A 17,422-nucleotide genomic window follows, 5' to 3' on the forward strand; every position below is an offset into this window, starting at 1 on the left:
GACTTGTCAAGCTGTGTGATTATTTGCTTCACATTGTGCTGGTCCAATGTGATGCTAGGTTTTTATGCTGACCCACTTCTCTGTCTGCCTGTTGGTGTATCCCCAGGCATGCACATGGATTATGGGGCAGCCCCACTCCTCTCAGGCTCATCACTGGTGGCGTGGGGCTTACTGACTCTTTGTGGTTTACCCTCATGACCGTGTTTGCTGCATTCTGTCTCCTAGATTCATAGAAGGGAAAACTTGTCAAGTCCCTCTACAACAATGATTCAGTAAAAGGTTTTCTTTTTTTTTTTTTTAAAAGGGAAATAAATAAATAAAATGAAAAAAAGAATTCCATTCCATTTATATTTTCTGTAAAAGTCCTTGCCTCAGTGAAGCAGAGGCTGTGATCCCCTTGTTCCTCCATTTTCATTGCTCTTGTCTTCAAGCTTTTCCACAAGTCCCACAGCAGCGTGACTTGAACTGGGTGAGCTGACAGAGCTTGAGCTGCTTCACTTTCTCACAGTACCTTGTGGTGTCTCTGCACTCCACTGCCAAAGGGGAAACAAAAAGAAGAAATGGTGATGAAACAATGGAAGAAGGATTTCCTACCTGAGAATGTTTCATGGGGTGGCCAAGAGGAGGACCAAGACAGCTGTGCTCAAAGGCTGAGCAGGGACTTCAAGCAGTCTAAGGCTCAAAGAAGAACCTGTGGGCAGCCTCTGCTTTCAGAGCCTAGCAAGAGGGTTTCTGAGGCTTCTTCAACACTCTGTCAGTTTGTTATCTACCAGCATTTTTGGGAGGCTCCAGTGGTTTCATAACAATTGTTAAACCAAAAATGAAGTAGTAAATGAAACTGGAAACTTATTTTAACAGAGTAGCTGAAAGGCACTTTGATCAACCTTTTGCAGTTGAAGAGACAGTGTGTGTGAGTGCCACTCCAGCTGACTAGGCGTTGTGTTGTGCTTTTCACACTTGTGTTGCAGAACACAGCCTAGGGTGAAGATGTTAAGACACTTTCTGAACTCCCCTAGGTCTTAGGTCCTGTTATAATTTGGACAGTTTTTAAGGCCAGCAGCATCCTGCTTTTAAGCTCCAGATTGGAAAATTGTCCAGTATCCTTGCAACATTTTGGGTGTGTTGTTGCCTCAGGGACTCCCATGTCCCATGCTAAGGCAGGAAAGGGGATCATCACACAGCAGTTATATAGTCCTCTCCAGTAATGTCTGTGCCAAATAACTCTACTGTTATTTAGATGTGGGACATTTTTATACAGCAAGAAGAGGTTGGAGGGACAGCAAAGGTCTTGCTTGGTACCTGTAAGTGCCCTCAGCCCTTCCATTTCCATTAGGGCACACCAAATTCAGCTCATGGATTTGGGCCTATGGAGTCTACTTTGCCTCTACTGAGAGGGAGTGTCAGAGCTGGCATGGTGTAGGCAAGCACAGGCAGGTTCTGCTGCTGCTTCTGCAATGATTGCACAGCTTGCATGCTAGAGGGTGAGATCTGCCCATCAAAATTAGCACGTGAAGTGGGAGCTGGTGATTTAAACTAGGAAAAGCTAGTGATTTAAACTTATGCTGCCTGGTGCTTCCCAAATGGACTTTGCCGTAGTTGGAGGATCGTTTCTAAAGAGGCATATAATCTGTTCTTCATTGTTTTTTTTTAAATAATCGTAACTTTCTAGTCCTTTGCCAGGCCCAATTAGTTGCTTGTCACTTGGAAACAAGCAGTCTCCACTCCAGGAATTCCCATCATCAACTTACCCAATGGATTTAGACTTATTCTATTTTAACTATTGCCAGCAGTCCGTGATTCATGTTTTTCTTTCTGTCTGTACCACTAACGGTAAATTAAGACTGCATCAGCCATGTTATTAGCAAGGGGATGCAATCCCAGCGCTAGCACTGTCACCAGCAAACCACAATGGGCACCATTCCCCCTGGGGCACTGAGTTTTGGGCACAGCATTTGGCACGTGTTCAGGCTGGAGGTTGCCCAGGACACCCAACTGCAAGGTCCAGCGATGCGTTCCTGAGAGATGGCTCTGCCTTCTTTTGTCCCCCCGCACCGCACCGCGCTGCCTCCACTCCTCTTGGCCACGTACCGTTTTCACAGGGCGTGATGTTGCAGCGCTGCCAGTTCACTGGCCGCGGTCTCCAGGAGCAGTGATGTTCCAGCACGGGCTTGTTGGTGCGGATGTGCACGCAGTCCACGCGCCGGGACTGGAAGCCGTAGTTTCCACACGTTGCTGTGCAGACAGTCCAAAGGCTGACCCTCCAGTGCACGCCGCAGACGTCGGTCCAGCAGTTCTGGGTGCTCAAAGGCCTGTGGGCAGGAGGGAGGGAGGGGTGACCCATGACCATGCTGCCCAGGGAGCAAGCACGTGCTGCTCTGGGTGTTGTACAATGTCCATGGACAGGAAGCCTTGTGCGTCACAAACGTAATTTGCTCAGAGCATGGTATAGAATCACAGAATCATAGAATGGTTTGGGTTGGAAAGGACTTCAAAGATCATCTAGTTCCAACCCCCTGCCATGTGCAGGGATACCCTCCACTACACCAGGTTGCCCAAAGCCTCATCCAACCTGGCCTTGAATACTGCCAGGGATGAGGCATCTGCAGCTTCTCTGGGCAACCTGTTCCAGTGCTTCACCACCCTCTGAGTGAAAAATTTCTTCCTTATATCTAATCGAAATCTCCCCTCTTTCAGTTTAAAGCTATTGCCCCTTGTCCTATCACTACATGCCCTTGTAAAAAGTCCCTCTCCGACTTTCCTGTAGGCCCCCTTTAAGTACTGGAAAGCTGCAATAAGATCACCCCGAAGCCTTCTCTTCTCCAGGCTGAACAGCCCCAACTCTCTCAGCCTGTCTTTATAGGTATGGGTCAGGTCTTTAACGGGTGCAAGTAGGGGTAACTCCAGTGCGCTGAGAGATAGTTTGTAAGTGCACTCAAGGATCACACCCTCAGCAGGTGCACACTGGTATAGCACTACTGGAGCTAGATGACCCTTTGAACTATGTGAGTATTTGGGTATTTGGCCAAAATGTCCTCTTCATGAAGTGCCAAATGAGGCATCTACTGAAAAGATGCAGTAAGTGGAGTGGCAACCAGTAGGACCCAGCAGTGCTTTGTAACTTTTTTATGGCTTTCCAGCTAGTGGGAACAAAACCAAGACTCTGAAACCCTCCTTTTCCCTTCAACACAGTGTCACAGAAGATGCATGAGCACACTTGGTTCCTACCTATTTGTCACACAGATAACGAAAATATCGACCTGATACAAAAATTAAAAGAATATCTACCTGAGAGTGTTGAGAGAGCTGGCTAATTTCATTGTGAGGCTGCTCTCCATAATCTTTGACAATTTATGGACATCAAGGGACATCCCAGAAGACTGGAAGCAGGCTAATGTCACCCCCATCTACAAGAAGGGCTTAAAGGAGGATCCAGGATATTAGAGGCTTATCAGTCTTACTTCAGTCCCTGGGAATGTTATGGAATGAATCCTCCTGAGGGCTATCACAAGTCAAATGAAGCACGTGACCGGGAGAAGCCAGCATGGATTCACCAAGGACAAATGGTCCTTGACAAACTTGATTGCCTTCTATGACAAAGTGAACTGCTTGGTTGATGTGGGGTGAGCAGTGGACGTTGTCTACCTGGATTTCTCCAAGGCTTTTGATACAGTTTCCCACAGCCTTCTCCTAGAGAAGCTGATGTGTGACGGTCTAGACAAGTGGTCTGTGCAGTGGGTGGGGAACTGGCTGACTGGCCACACCCAGAGGATGGTGGTAAATAGCTTCTGTTCAAACTGGCGACCTATCACAGGTGGGGTCCCCCAGGGATCCATATTGGGCCCAATGTTATTCAGTATCTTCATAAGTGATCTGGATAATGGATGAAGTCTGCCGATGATACCAAACTGAGTGAGGAAGTGGACACTTCGGAAGGGAGAGCCACCCTGCACGAAGCGCTGGGTAGGCTGGAAGAGTGGGCTAACAAGAATCTCGTGAAATTCAACAAGAACAATTGTAAGGTCTTGCACCTGGGAAAACATAATCCAGGAGTGCAGCACAGGCTGGGATCTACCCATCTGGGAAGTAGCTCTGTGGAAAGCGACTTGGGAGTTCTGGGGAACAAGAAGTCAATATGAGCATACAGCGTGTTGTTGCGGCAAAGAAAGCCAACAGGGTGCTGGGTTGCATCAACAAGGACATCACCAGCAAAGATAAAGAAGTCATCATTCCATTCTACTCATCACTTGTCAGACCACCCCTGGAATATTGTGTTCAGGTTTGGCCCTTATTATAAAAAGAGATGTGGACAGGCTGGAGAGAGTCCACAGAAGGGTCACAAAGATGATCAAAGGACTGGGAAGCCTGCTGTATGAGAAAAGGCTGAGAGAACTGAGTTTGTTCAGCCTTGAGAACAGAAGGCTTAGGGCATATCTTCTCACCACATTCCACTATTTAAAGGGTGGCTACAAAGAAGATGGAGACTACCTTTTTATCTGGAAAGGACGAGGAGCAATGGGTACAAGTTACTCCTGGGGAGATTCTGATTGGACACAAGAGGAAAATTTTTCACAATGAAAACAATCAGTCATTGGAATAATCTCCGCAGGGAAGTGAAGAATTCCCCAATATTGGACACTTAAGATTCAGCTGGAGAGGGTCCTGGGTCATCTTTCTATACTGTGGTTTTGCCATGAAAGGTTGGACCAGAGGATCCTTGAGATTCCTTTCCACTATTCTAAGATTCTATGAAAATACTTAAGTGAGAGACAAAGAGTCAATGATATTAATTTTCGGTCATGAGCAGGCATGAATTACATACCTAAGTCTCATGTAAAGTAAGTATGTCTTTATAATGTTGACAGTGGAGTTTATCTGCAGGAAAACGAAAGCTTTGGAGTCCCTTTTTTACCTCTGTTAGAGCTTGTGTTTAAATAAGAGAGATGGAGACTGGCAGTGTAAGGAAAGATAGCACAGCCTTTCAGTCAGGATTTGGTATGCCTAGAAGACTTTCCAATTGTTGGCCAACTGGTGTTTTTTCTGGGGCTCACGGGAAGAAATAGTGAAGTCTGGGCTTAATCCTGATGATATTTGTACCACGTAACTGTATGGGTTGCAGCATGACCTCTTTGTTCCACAGGGGAGACCCGAAAGTTGTCAGTCGAGTCACTAGTCCGTTCAACATCTCTGCAAAGGGAAGTGGTTTCAGACACCGAGAGATTCCTGTCCTACCTTGGTAAGGCACTGCATTGATCCGATGACACAGAAGTCCCATCTTTGGTCTGGCAAAATACCTGTCTGTGCTGTACAGCCAGTCGTGGCCCAATGCAAGGCCCATTACACTGTGAACACAGAAAAATCACTTAAGGGAGGTAAAAGGCGGGACATATTCCCTCTCATAAGACTGCTGATGAACTAAAACGCATACTGCCATGCAGCGACTTTTGAGCTTTCAGGTATTTCCTGCAGCTCTGCTTGCTTTGAAGGCTGAGCGCACAGTCATCTTCTGCCCTACCTCACTCTCCTCCAGCAGCATTAAAACTGCATTTCTATATCTGCTCTGTGGATTCATCTCCTCTCCTCTTCAATAGTTCAATCTTAAATACATCTGTTAGAGCAAATAAAACGCTCTCATGTCCTTACCCAAGAGCCTATAATCCATACAGGAAATCTCAGTACATTCCTTTTATTGTGCATTTTGCAGCTTTTACTATCACAATTTATGAGCAAATAGTTAATAACCAGAACGCATTGAACCAAGAACATATTCCACTCCACTTAATAATTTAAAAGCATTGCAGGACAATAAACACAAGCAGCAAGGATGATGAACACAGCAGATCTGCAAACTTGCTCCAATACTGAGGTTATCCTATCCTATTCAAGCTTATCAATGACATGATTACTGTTTAACTCTTCTAATCCTCTCCTTCGATTAAATATTAATGAGCTATAGGTATGAAGCATGGATTTGTGTTCTTTTAAAATTGTACCAAGCGTTAGGAAAGAATTCGTTTTTCTAAGTATCTGGAAATTATATTCAAGAACAGACTGAGGGTTGAAGAAAGGGACCTTATTGTGTGAGGGAGGAATTTTTGCCAGGAGGGCTGCTGGCTGATTCCTCTGGTCTTTGCCCCCCCCATCAGTAGGAGCCCTATTTTGCACTACCATGGACTCCTCACATAATACTCCTTCCCAGCTGCTACTTCTTCCTTCTTTGAAAAAACTAAGAGAGAGAAGCAGTGACTGCCAGGTTTCCAGTTGCTCCCAGTCAACCTCCACGTTGAGCAAGGTGGATAGAAATGTTGTTGGCTGAAGTATGTGGAGCACGTTTGCAATATCTGCAGGGGCTAGCAGTCCTCATCATCAGCAAGCCTAAGTCACTGGTTTTAAAACATTATGGCATTACATAGTGGAGATCAATACATGAATGAAAGGAGTTAATTTCCTTTCATTCTAGAGGTGGGAGTAGAATAGGTTGTCTGTCTAGGAAAACTAGTCAGTACACCTGGGCAACGGGGACCTGACACCCCATGATACTACCAATATGGTCATTGATGTACTGAGCCACTGAGCCAGTGTTATGTTCCTAACTGTAATTAGAGAAGTCTTCTGGCTTGGACACTGAGCTGTGTAGAATCACGTGGGACTTGATTTTTCTTTTTAAGCTAGGTAGAAGAAATGTTATATTATAATGCACGAAGGTTAGGTCTAACTAATTCAGACCTCTTTGATTGTCTCAGCTGAGTATGATGTCATGGGGAAAAAATACAGCCCATAATGATCTACAAAATAAGGATGAGGTAATTGGCTTTTGCAAGGATAACTCGGTCCTTACTTGGAATTCCACAGGGAGTGAAAATTTGCTCCTTTCAAATAAAAGCATAATTCCAAGCACTACTTTTAAATGCAATACAATAACTTATTCATCTTTTATGAGAGAAATCTCCAAAATACACAGGCAAGAGTTAAATGAAGTTGTTTCCAAGTAGCGAACAATAACAAGTCTTCATAGCTGAAGACACTGTTTACTACTAACATCGTAAAAAACCCTGGTACAAGCTCAATAGGTTGTGCAGTTTAATCCACACAAATACAGAATGCATGTGGTTATTAATAAGAAACTATTGCATTACTCTAACCTCTAATACTATGAGATAGCATTTGCCATTGTTTTAAAACTGACTTACCACACGCTAATTAGAAAAGGAGACAAAATATTTAATGACAGCTCACTATATGTCAAGAATGATAGTTATTACTCTAGGTCATTTTATTCTTAGTCTTTTCTTGCATGGTAAGAAGCCTCACTTCTATAGCATTACCTGACTCATTATTTCAATTAGATGTATGATTACTTTGGTTTTGCCACACTGCTTTTTCTTTTTCTTTTTGAAAATGTGTATTTCACCACAAGTGGTGTTAAAATAGTACTGGTATCTTGCTGTACCCTCTAGAAAAATTGGTTTCTGTGGTTTTAACTCTATCTCTCATTCATTCTGGAATGCTATATCCCCATGTGAATCACCACTCTGGAGATCTTTGGGCTAAAATCTGTGTTTCTACCTCTAAATCTGGACTGTAGTGGACTTATCAACCTTCACATACAGCTCAGTCAAGCTGGAGTGGAGAGAAAAGGGAGGAAAGCACATAGTAGTGACTGGTTCCAGGTTCTAATTGAGTATATATTGACAAGTATCTTCTCAGGAAATCTCATAGCTCACAGAGAGACAAAGACGAAACTCTTCTGTGGATTCCCACAATAAAGCTATTTAACTCTAAATACTTGAAACATTTGGTATTTGTGGACTGAAGCTTTTTAACATCTGATCATCGTATAAAGCTGCGAGGAGAGAATTTGAAGATCTCCAGAAGAGCATGAAGTAGTCTGAACACGCTTTTAGCTCTCCATTCTACTTCTCGTCATGAAGCAAATCAAGAAATCTCTAATTTTTTGATGTTCTCAGACAGCGTCAGCAACTTTGTAAAACTGGGTTATTGTACACCCCCACCCTGCCCCAAACCTATCACAATCACCAGTCCTGACTCTTGCCAGCCAAAACTGAAACACACTCTCTGGGTGGTAAAGGGAAATAAGACTTGGAGAAGGTTGTTTCCCATATACGTCACCTGTCACTAGGAGAGGAGCTGCAGACCTTTCCACTGGGGACCATACAGAGGTCTGCAGTAAAAGTCCTGTCCACAAACACCGTTTCTAGGTATTGCAGGAAGCTACAGAAATCCAAGCATGCAGTGCATCAAATATGAAGTTGAAAGAGCTAAGCAAATTAGTTACCTCCTCAAAAGCCTGCAGACCATAACCTAAAGATATCAGGGTGCAAAATCACTCCTTTCATTTTCTGTCACTTTTTTCTAGCCCACACTGTGAGGCTGTCCTTGGACTGCTGGCTTGCTCCTTACCTGGCCCCAGGAGGAGGCCACCCACTCAACACAGGGCTGCCTGTTACAGCTCTGTGTGTCCACAGGGCGCTTGGACACCTGGGTACAAGCCTCATTCGACATTGGGACAGAGCTGCCTTTTGCTGTCAGTTGCTGGCACGTCACTCGCCGCGTCTGGATGCCTCCACCGCAGCTCCGTGTGCAAGGAGACCACGACGTGATCATCCACCTGTGAGAGAAAGGTGAGCCAGTCAGGGAGCAGATACGTGCCACCGTCTACAAGGTCATTGGTGTCAACAGGTCTTTATGTATTGGACCAAAGAAAGGCAACAATGGCTTGGTTCATTTAGAGTGTGATCCTGGAGGGTGCTGAGTGCCTCAGCCTCCCATAGTACCAACTGAAAACTGCTCAGAGCACAAAAGCTGAGAATACAGCATGTTTCTCATTAAATTATCTTTCTCAAGGCTCTTTGGGCTGAGAATTCATTTTCCAGCCCTTAATGCTCTTTTTAAAGGCTTAGTAAATATTTCTTGCCCAGGCACAGGGATTGGGCAAGAAATTGACTGCTCTTACACCACAGTGCCATGAAGACCTTGGTCACAGGCTACAGTCACAATGACAGCAATGACTAGCCCATTTACACCCCTTAGTAGGGAAAGCTATCTCTGTAAACTTGCTGGGGTAGCTCACAGGACTCTGAACTTGTTGCTGAAGCTTAAAAAATGCTGTCTAACCAGTAAAAAGCCTGTAACAACAGAAAACAATAGTCCAGATCCAAACTCTTACCAAGATGTACAACACACTTTGTCTCTTCAAGGATCATTAAGTGATATACAGTCAGGTTTGGGAAGGAGGTAGGTAGGAACAGGAAGGATGGAAGTGATTGCTAGTTTCCTGAAGAGTTTTATGATCAAGTCAGCAGTTTGCTTCATTAAGTTTCAGGATACTAGGCAGGATTTGTGTGTTATTGAGAGGAAAAGAGTGCCTATCACGCCCTTCACCAGCAGTGTTTATGATTACTTTACAAAATAGGCAATAGGCATTCTCCAGTCCCATGGAGAGGCATCCATTGCTATTCCTTAGTCTTCGTGGGTGATTAACTCCCGTGGTCACAGAAACAAGTATATAAACAAACATACTCCCAACATGGAAAATAAAAACACTACTACTTTTTTTCATGCAGTTTGGTGAGGCTGAGTCTGAAGTTTCCGCACCCCTCATAAAGCTCCGCTCTACATTTCAATCAACTTTTATTTCCAAGCTTACATCTCAGCAGTTTTTCAGGAGCTGAGGGAGGATTGTGGATTGCATTACAGTTCAGGAAAGGTATAAAAAGACATAAACCATTCCCATGGAATTTACTGCCATCACCAAGGAAAACTGCTGCTAATGACCATGTTTCATATTTCATCAAATCTCTTTTGGTTTCCTTCTTATGACTCAGCTGGCAACTCAGAAAACATTTGCCTGCAAAGAGGGGTAGGAATATGCTTTAGAAGGTAATTAAACAGAACCTTTCCGTATTCCCAAGACACAGCAAGAGCGGTAAATCTGGCCACTTACTTCTCATCAGGTTGCTTAGCACCTCTCCTTGCTTCAGCTTCAACTCTCTTTTTTAGTACAAGTCCCAAAACACTGTTGAATGAGAGAAGTTGTACTAAATTTCTCTTGAGATCCTGGCTACTTTTAAGTGTGTGTATATTGAAACACACCATGTCCACAGTGGAAATAAAGGAGACGAGGGAATAAAAACCCAGAAAAATATGGAAAAGCACGTTTACACATCTCAGTTAAGGAGCCACTGAATTGCAGAAGTAGGACATTTTTAGCATGGAAGGAGTATAACACTACGCTGCCTCTCTGGATAGGCACTCAAGATGTATTCTTGTTTGCATCAAAGGGTGTCAAAGAAGGAAAGTGTTTTGCAGAGGAAGACCTAAGTGTAGTCAAAAGTCTTTCATGCTGTCCTGACTCCATTGTGCTTAACAGTAACTGAAAAACAGGGGATTACAGGGGCAGAGAGTTACAATCCCAAAGAAACCACAAGACAGCAATTTCCAGAAGGAGACAGAACTCAAGTCTGACCCTGCTTCATGCCCACTAGATCTCATGGAATGTGCCCATTTTACAAAAGACCCTTCCACTCTGCTAAGTGAATTCTTTGCAGCTGCAGCTACAGTCCTGCTCATATTGATGTTCAGGGAACAGAGAAACTCCAAAACAGCTGCTAAACCTAGCTTCTTGTCTGTTATACTGTTGGGATAAACTGGTATGAAGCCATGTGGAACACAAAAAACATGACTCTACAGTTCTTGGGTAATGAAACTCCCATATGTAGAGAGCTCAGAACAGGCACGATATTTACATCCAACATCAGGTGAGACTGGAATTACCCAAGACGACTCAAGCTGTGAATTTTGCTAATAAAGTGTAGGAAATAGCCTCTCTATTATTTTCTAATCTAATTACTGAAGGAGTGAACTCTTGTTCTACCATCTACTGTCAATATTTTCCACCAATCTTGCTACAAATTCCCAACTTTCTAGGTTAAGCACTTATAAATTCCCTTTTAGCCATGACTTTTCTTCAGACAGGCACCAGAGAGGCTGCAATGGCATGATGTCCAGTGGAAAGAACTCTTCAAACACATCTTAAAAGGACGTATGACATTTTAACATGTGACAGACGAACCGTGAAGGGCAGTCTCTTCTGTTGCATGCGACAGGCTGCAGGGCTGGCTTGGGCTTCTCTTTGCAGTGGGATATGTTGACTTCGGCCCCATCCAGTAAGCACCTCAGCTGGGGTAGCTGCACCCCTTTGTGGCCGCAGGAAGCCGAGCAAGCCGTCAGCTTGTCTGCTGACCACCGGTATTCTGTCAAAAAGTGTGGGAGAGACATGTTAACACTCAAAAACTGACAGTAGGAGACCCTTAGAAAATGAAGAGTCGAAGATGTTCTCCAGGATGAAATATTTGGACCAATATTAGGACTCACATACACCTACAAGATATTAGGCAATGAACAAAGAAGGAACGGGATTCCAGCTCATGTAAGCCACTGACTGTCTTTGGTGTAAGAAATCCAATCTTTTGTTGCTTAGAAGAATCAGGCAGGGAAAGTGAATGACATGGTAGAGTAGTTAATTGAAGCCAGATGTTAGTGATGCAGGATATATTGCATCCGTGTTTTTCAAGGCATGTGATTTAATGAAGATGTGGTTAACTACAGTTACCAGCAGTATCTACAATCTTACAACAGTGTGTTTTTCACCAGGTAGATATATAGATCATCTACACTGAAGATGAATGGGGGAGTTGCAACACACTTAAAATTCTATGGCAAAATTTAAGGAAAAGTTAGATTCTTCTTCACTCCTTCCCTGACAATGGGAACACAATTGGAACAATTGGAAAGCCACATATTGTGTTCCAACCTGTCTGCACTGCTCTGTTCTGTGGCTTTATCACCATCAGCTTATTTCTAGGGTAAATGTAACGGCTGCAGCGTTTTTACAAGTGAAGAGTTTTCAAGCAAGAAGAGACTGTGAAAAGCTGAGTTTAACTGGTTAACAGAGAGGTTTCTAATTTTAGGAGTTCAAACTGTCACACTTCTGGCTTGAATTTCTGGACAAGAAAATTGTCCAGACTCAAAAAGCAAAAGCATAGCTTGAATCAGCAAGGCGTGTTTTATGCTCAGCAGGCCACAAATATCAGGTGTCATTTTGATAAAGTAAAATTTAAGACACTGTAAGGTAACTGGTAGCCCTACAAATCTATATCCATGGCAGCAAGACATCAAAACATTGATTTCCTTCTGCACACGACAGCTTTGATTTCATAGAGGAGAAATCCAGGACGAGAAAGGCAGTGCAGGGAAGTCCATAGCAAGGGCTTCACAGGGCAGCAGAACTGAAACTGGAAAGTTACCTTGGATAGCCAGAGACGTTTTTTGCGTGAGTGAGCCAGCCTCATTCTGAGCCAGGCAGCTGAATTCACCATCAGGAGCATCACTGACGTTGAATACCTGAAGAATCCGGCCAGCTGCCAGGAGGCGATGCTGCAGACTGAGAGGCTTGCCAGAGTAAAGCCAAGTGATGTTCGGGGTGGGATGACCATCCACAGCACAACCTAAAAGACGGGGACGTGAAAGAAACCTCCTGAGTACTTGCTGCAAAATTACATTATTTGAAGTGATCCAAATTGTGGGAAAAATTCGATCTCATCCCATTTTCTCCTCATTTTATCATAATGAAAAATAGGAGTACTGTGGTAATGAATACCTTCGCATCAGCTGAAAAAAATATTATCCAAAAGCCAGTTAATCGACCATATGAAAATCTCAGATTAGTTTGGAAATATTCATATCAAGTCTTCTCAGGTTCCTGTTAATTTGGATCATACTCATTTTAGTATTGAAGAAAGTGGGATAGGGAGGTTACACACCTAGCATAAGCTCTAGGAGCACGCATTAGCAAGAAGGACAAAGAGAACTTGGTCTCCAAACCTCCTGTTTAAACCACAGGGCCATCTTCCTGTCTCATTTTTTATACTAAAAATGAGAAGTTTTTGTTACACAAAAGTTTACACAAAATTTTTTGTTCCATAAAAAACTGTTGAAAAAACAAAGAGATAAAATTGAGCTTTAGGAGTTGTTGTTTTTATTTTTTTTGTCAGAGCAACAGGCAGTTCTGCAAGAAACAACCAACCAAAACCAGCAACTGAAAAAAACCTGCTCTTCTGAACCACTATAAGGGTATACCTGTGGATCACCAGTACAGCTGATGCAGTTTAGGTTCAGAATGGGTTCCTTGCCTGTTGAGCTGAGGGAGAGCATCTGTAAGATACTATTCCCTGTGGTCCTCATACTAGCTGCAGACTTTGCCAGTCCCTAGGAAAGATAGCTAAGATGCCTTACATAGTTCCCTGGAAAAAAGAAAGGACTAGGCAGTTTCCATGGTGCAACCTGTCTTGGTGGAGAGCCAGAAAAGCCATGTGCAAGAGATGGCATATATTACTTGGACTGCTTGTGGCTTAGGCTAGTCCTGCATTTCCATGCATCTCACTGATACAAGAAAGGTCTGGCTAAGTTTCTGTGAATGTAGCCTATACTGATTGTTAGTTTCTTATAATGCAGCTTCACACTGTTTTGTTTATATTAGTATGTACGTGTAACAAATGACTTTATTTTATACAAAATCCTTTCTGAAACAAGTGTACTATGTAAACAGACATAACATACATACATGAACATTCATACTAGCACTCTTCAAAATGAATGGGATAAAAAAAAAGAAGAGTACAAATTTATAACACTAAATGATGGAAGACTGTTCTAATATAAAGGAATAATTCCATCAGCTGGTATTTTTTCATTGTCATCTCCATGTGATTTATTTTTTTATTATTCACTGAGAGAAACAAGGTTGTGAATATGATGCCTTTGTAGCTGCATTACACAACGAACAGACACCGTGACTGTTATGTTACTCTTCTTTCTTTCATTCTGGTCTGTCCACCTGAGGAGATCCTCAGCTAGCATATCCTGAGCAAGTACTGTTCCTACGAGAGAGGTAAGAAGACTTATAGTTGCTGCCATCAAGATTTATTTAAATATACCTTTTTCCTTAAGAATTTATCTATACCTTGCTGAGGTGCCTATAACTGCAAGAATAAAAATACCATTTTCATTAATCTACCGAGGAAGGCTGAACAGTGTGATTTTCAATCATGAGGACCAAATGCTTGAGATTTGAGGAGCACATTACTTTGTTTAGGAACCCTTGCTGACCTTTTTTTGCCTTTGGTCACACCCCTAAACTGAAAGTAGGGACTGGGCTCTTATAGTCTTTACTTGTCTTCCTTTTGCCACTAATCATACCTCCAATTACACTATTCCTATGGCAGAAGATGCTGCCTTGCCCATGAGAATTGAAGCTTTCTTGCTCATATGAAGCAGAAGAACTCATACAGGACAGAAAAACACAGTGGTGACCCGTGGCACATCCTAGCCATTTTCATGCTGAGAGGTAGATCCAGGCACTGGAGATACCTCGTCTGCCGCTCAGGAGGATAAACACTGGGCTTCTCACTGGTGCAGTGGGTACACAGGTCTTTGCTGTGTCCCGTGTTGCTGGCGAGCCCTGCCTGCATCCACAGTGAGGAAGGGTGTGGGCTGCATGAAGCTGCTCTTTGGAGCTGGTTCTCTCTGTGTGAAATCAGTATTACAGAGAGCAAGGGCTCTCTGGTGGAAATTGAGGGACGCACACACCAGGATCTGCAGTTCCACTGACAATGTTTCTCACTGGCAAAGAACTAGTTTATGTAGCCAAATATTAAAAAAGAAGGAAAAAGGGAAAGAAAAAGGCTAAATGAGAGAGGGCACACTGCTCACAGTGGTCTCCTCTCTTCCCTTTTCCCACTTTTATTTATAAGGCTGGAGAGTCTTTGCTATTTGTTTTAATTTCTTTGGCAAGGTCTAATGCAGCTTTACCCGTGGTGTTTCTCTCTCCAGCGCTACTTCCTGACCACAAAGACACAGCTTGCTTTGCTGCTCAGTCTTTTTTCCTGTTTCTGTAAGCACTCTATATTTATTCCTGATATGCTTAGTTTTACATTTTTCCTTCTGTCCTGGGTACTGACATGCTTTTTCCTATTCCTGTGCTGGAAAACAACACAACCAATTTCCAAGATGCTCATTGTCAAGTAAGTGAGTGACGTGAAAGATTTCAGCCTCATAGGCTTAAGGCTGCCTAAGTTAAAACCAACAGAAAACAAAGGAATATATGGGAAATAGACAAACTCAACAGTAAGTGGCTGCATGACTTTCGGCTACAGTATTCTAATTTTTTATAGTTCGATTGTCTTTTGAGATAATTACAGGGATTTCCACAGGTCAGCATATAGCCATGACAACTGAAAAAGACATGCTGTGAGCTCAGTTTTACTGTTTGCATTTGTAAACAGCATGCACAGGATAAATGAAGAGAGCAGAAAGGTCAGTTTGATGTTAAATACAGAGGAACCGAAATTGACTTCAGAGTGCAAATAGTCTTAGTTTGTGACTTTTTTTCTTTAAAAAATTTATTGTCAGGCAAAGCAATACAGTCTTCCTTGTACTGACTATTTTACTTTCCTTATATATTAATTATTTTTCCAAAATTTATACATAAAATATCAGCTAAAGAGATAGCCAGTAATCAATAATATGGGAGGAAAAGCCCAAACACTATTCCCTACATGTATTGTGCCAGTGCGTAATTATTACTCTTTTTAACATTTAACAATAAAACTTTACTAACACCTATGAGACTCATATGTAATGGATACTCCTCATTTGTGTATGCAGAACAAGCATCAATCACATTTCACAAGTGACATTTCCTTTACGTTCCCCGTGTGTATGGATGCATAAGCTGTGGGATAAAGTTTTATGCATATTAAGTGAGAACAGAGTACAATAAAAAACCATGTTCCATTAATATCCCCTTCTCATCTCCCAGGAATAATTTTAATACCATTTAATGCAGATTACCAACACCAATTCTCTATTTCCTCTCATCCCTGTGGACACTGACTGCTTTATCCTTCCAAAACTCAACACCTGAGTTGAGAAATGCCTGAGAAAGAAAAACGAGGTATGTTTCCAGACAGCACAGCTAATGCAGAGCTTTAGTGCTTCAGAACCCTTGGGAAGGCAAGGAGGGAACATTTTTTTGGGACTGTTTCTGAGCAGGGAAAGCTCTAGCATGAGAGGACCCTTCTCTTTCAGTCTTTCTTAAGTCGAGAAAGAAAATACTTCCTTCATCTGCCCTTCCAAAATCTACTGTGATTCTGGATGCATTCAAAGCCAGGATGAGCCACAGATGTGCAAAAGCTGGAGACACAAACTAAAATCTAATATAAATTGCCTCTTTTCGTAGGGAAAATGTTAATATGTCAAGGATAACAAGGGGGTATTTGGAAAGGGAAGACCAATGTTTCATAGCAATGCTAGTAGTTTCTTGAGAGAAAAGAATAAATGCACAGTCCAGGCCAAATTCAGCTCCCCACACTTCCTGTGTGACGGTAGCTGCACAAAGACTCTGGGCTACTGTGCTAATGCTAAAAGAACAAAATATGAAGCATGTATCACTCACACTTGCAGATTTGAATGACAGAAAAAAACAAGTGGATTCCATCTTTTAGCAGCCTTACATCTTAAATCAGCAGAACTGTTTGGAAAGTAATGGTGAAAATGTCAAAAAAATTTTGCAAGTACTAAATATGGTTTGCAATACAAGCAAAAAATATACAGCATTGTCTTTAAAAAAGACATCTATTCTTAAAATATAGATTATTTTCATGCTTTCATATTGGTCTAACAAATAGGTCTCTAATTTACTATTGACCTGCCGATTAATCCCGGGCAATATTTCTAATATTTATTAAAGATGGAATCTGAGTGAAGACTTCAGGTCGAGAGGAGACAGTTTCTTTGAAATTCCTTTAAACAAAATAGCCCTATGGTCTGAGCTGAACAAACTACTTAGCTTTCCAACTGCAGCCCCGAAGCTGCTGTGCCATGGGAGGTAAGCTCACCTTTTCCATTCTCCCGACAGCTAAGCAAGGCGCATGGAGGTGCATGCTGTCTTACCCGAGGCCAAGCCATGTGCCAGCAGTGGAGCCGGAATCCAAAGTCTTGCCTTCTTACTCTCAGTCGAACAGACTAATCTTTGGAAATTATTTCTTATTTAAGAGATAGGTCTGGGCAGCATAGCCTGGATATAAACACACACTCCAGTATGCAGTTTGGATCCATTGACATTAACGTTCAATTACATGCTTGAACCTTAAAGTTCAGTTTTACACCCTTGCTATTCATCAGCCATCACTCCTTGCAAAATAGGCAAATATTTGTGCTGCATTAGGTCAAAATACTTTCAATCAACCAAAAAAGGCAGAGTTTGAAAAAAAGTAAGCATCCCAATTGTTTAAGGACTGCATGTTTCAAGACACCAGAAAGTACAATAAACGTGACACAGAAAGAT

The 17,422-nt window shown here is 42.5% G+C and overlaps 1 protein-coding gene across 1 annotated transcript in view; it reads right to left on the minus strand.

Annotated features, from left to right (window-relative positions):
- Nucleotides 1–426: 426 nt before the first annotated feature.
- ADAMTSL1 (ADAMTS like 1) overlaps nt 427–17,422 on the minus strand; it is a 365,777-nt gene continuing 348,781 nt past the window's right edge. The window contains exons 24-29 of the mRNA XM_086629918.1: nt 12,324–12,524; nt 11,090–11,270; nt 8,419–8,626; nt 5,230–5,339; nt 2,089–2,309; nt 427–533 (exon numbers count right to left, since the gene is read on the minus strand). Of these exons, the coding sequence (XP_086486044.1) occupies nt 427–533; nt 2,089–2,309; nt 5,230–5,339; nt 8,419–8,626; nt 11,090–11,270; nt 12,324–12,524 (1,028 nt within the window). The remainder of the gene's footprint in view (nt 534–2,088; nt 2,310–5,229; nt 5,340–8,418; nt 8,627–11,089; nt 11,271–12,323; nt 12,525–17,422) is intronic.

This window comes from Tauraco erythrolophus, chromosome Z (assembly GCF_009769465.1).
Source record: "Tauraco erythrolophus isolate bTauEry1 chromosome Z, bTauEry1.pri, whole genome shotgun sequence".
NCBI classification, from domain to species: domain Eukaryota; kingdom Metazoa; phylum Chordata; class Aves; order Musophagiformes; family Musophagidae; genus Tauraco; species Tauraco erythrolophus.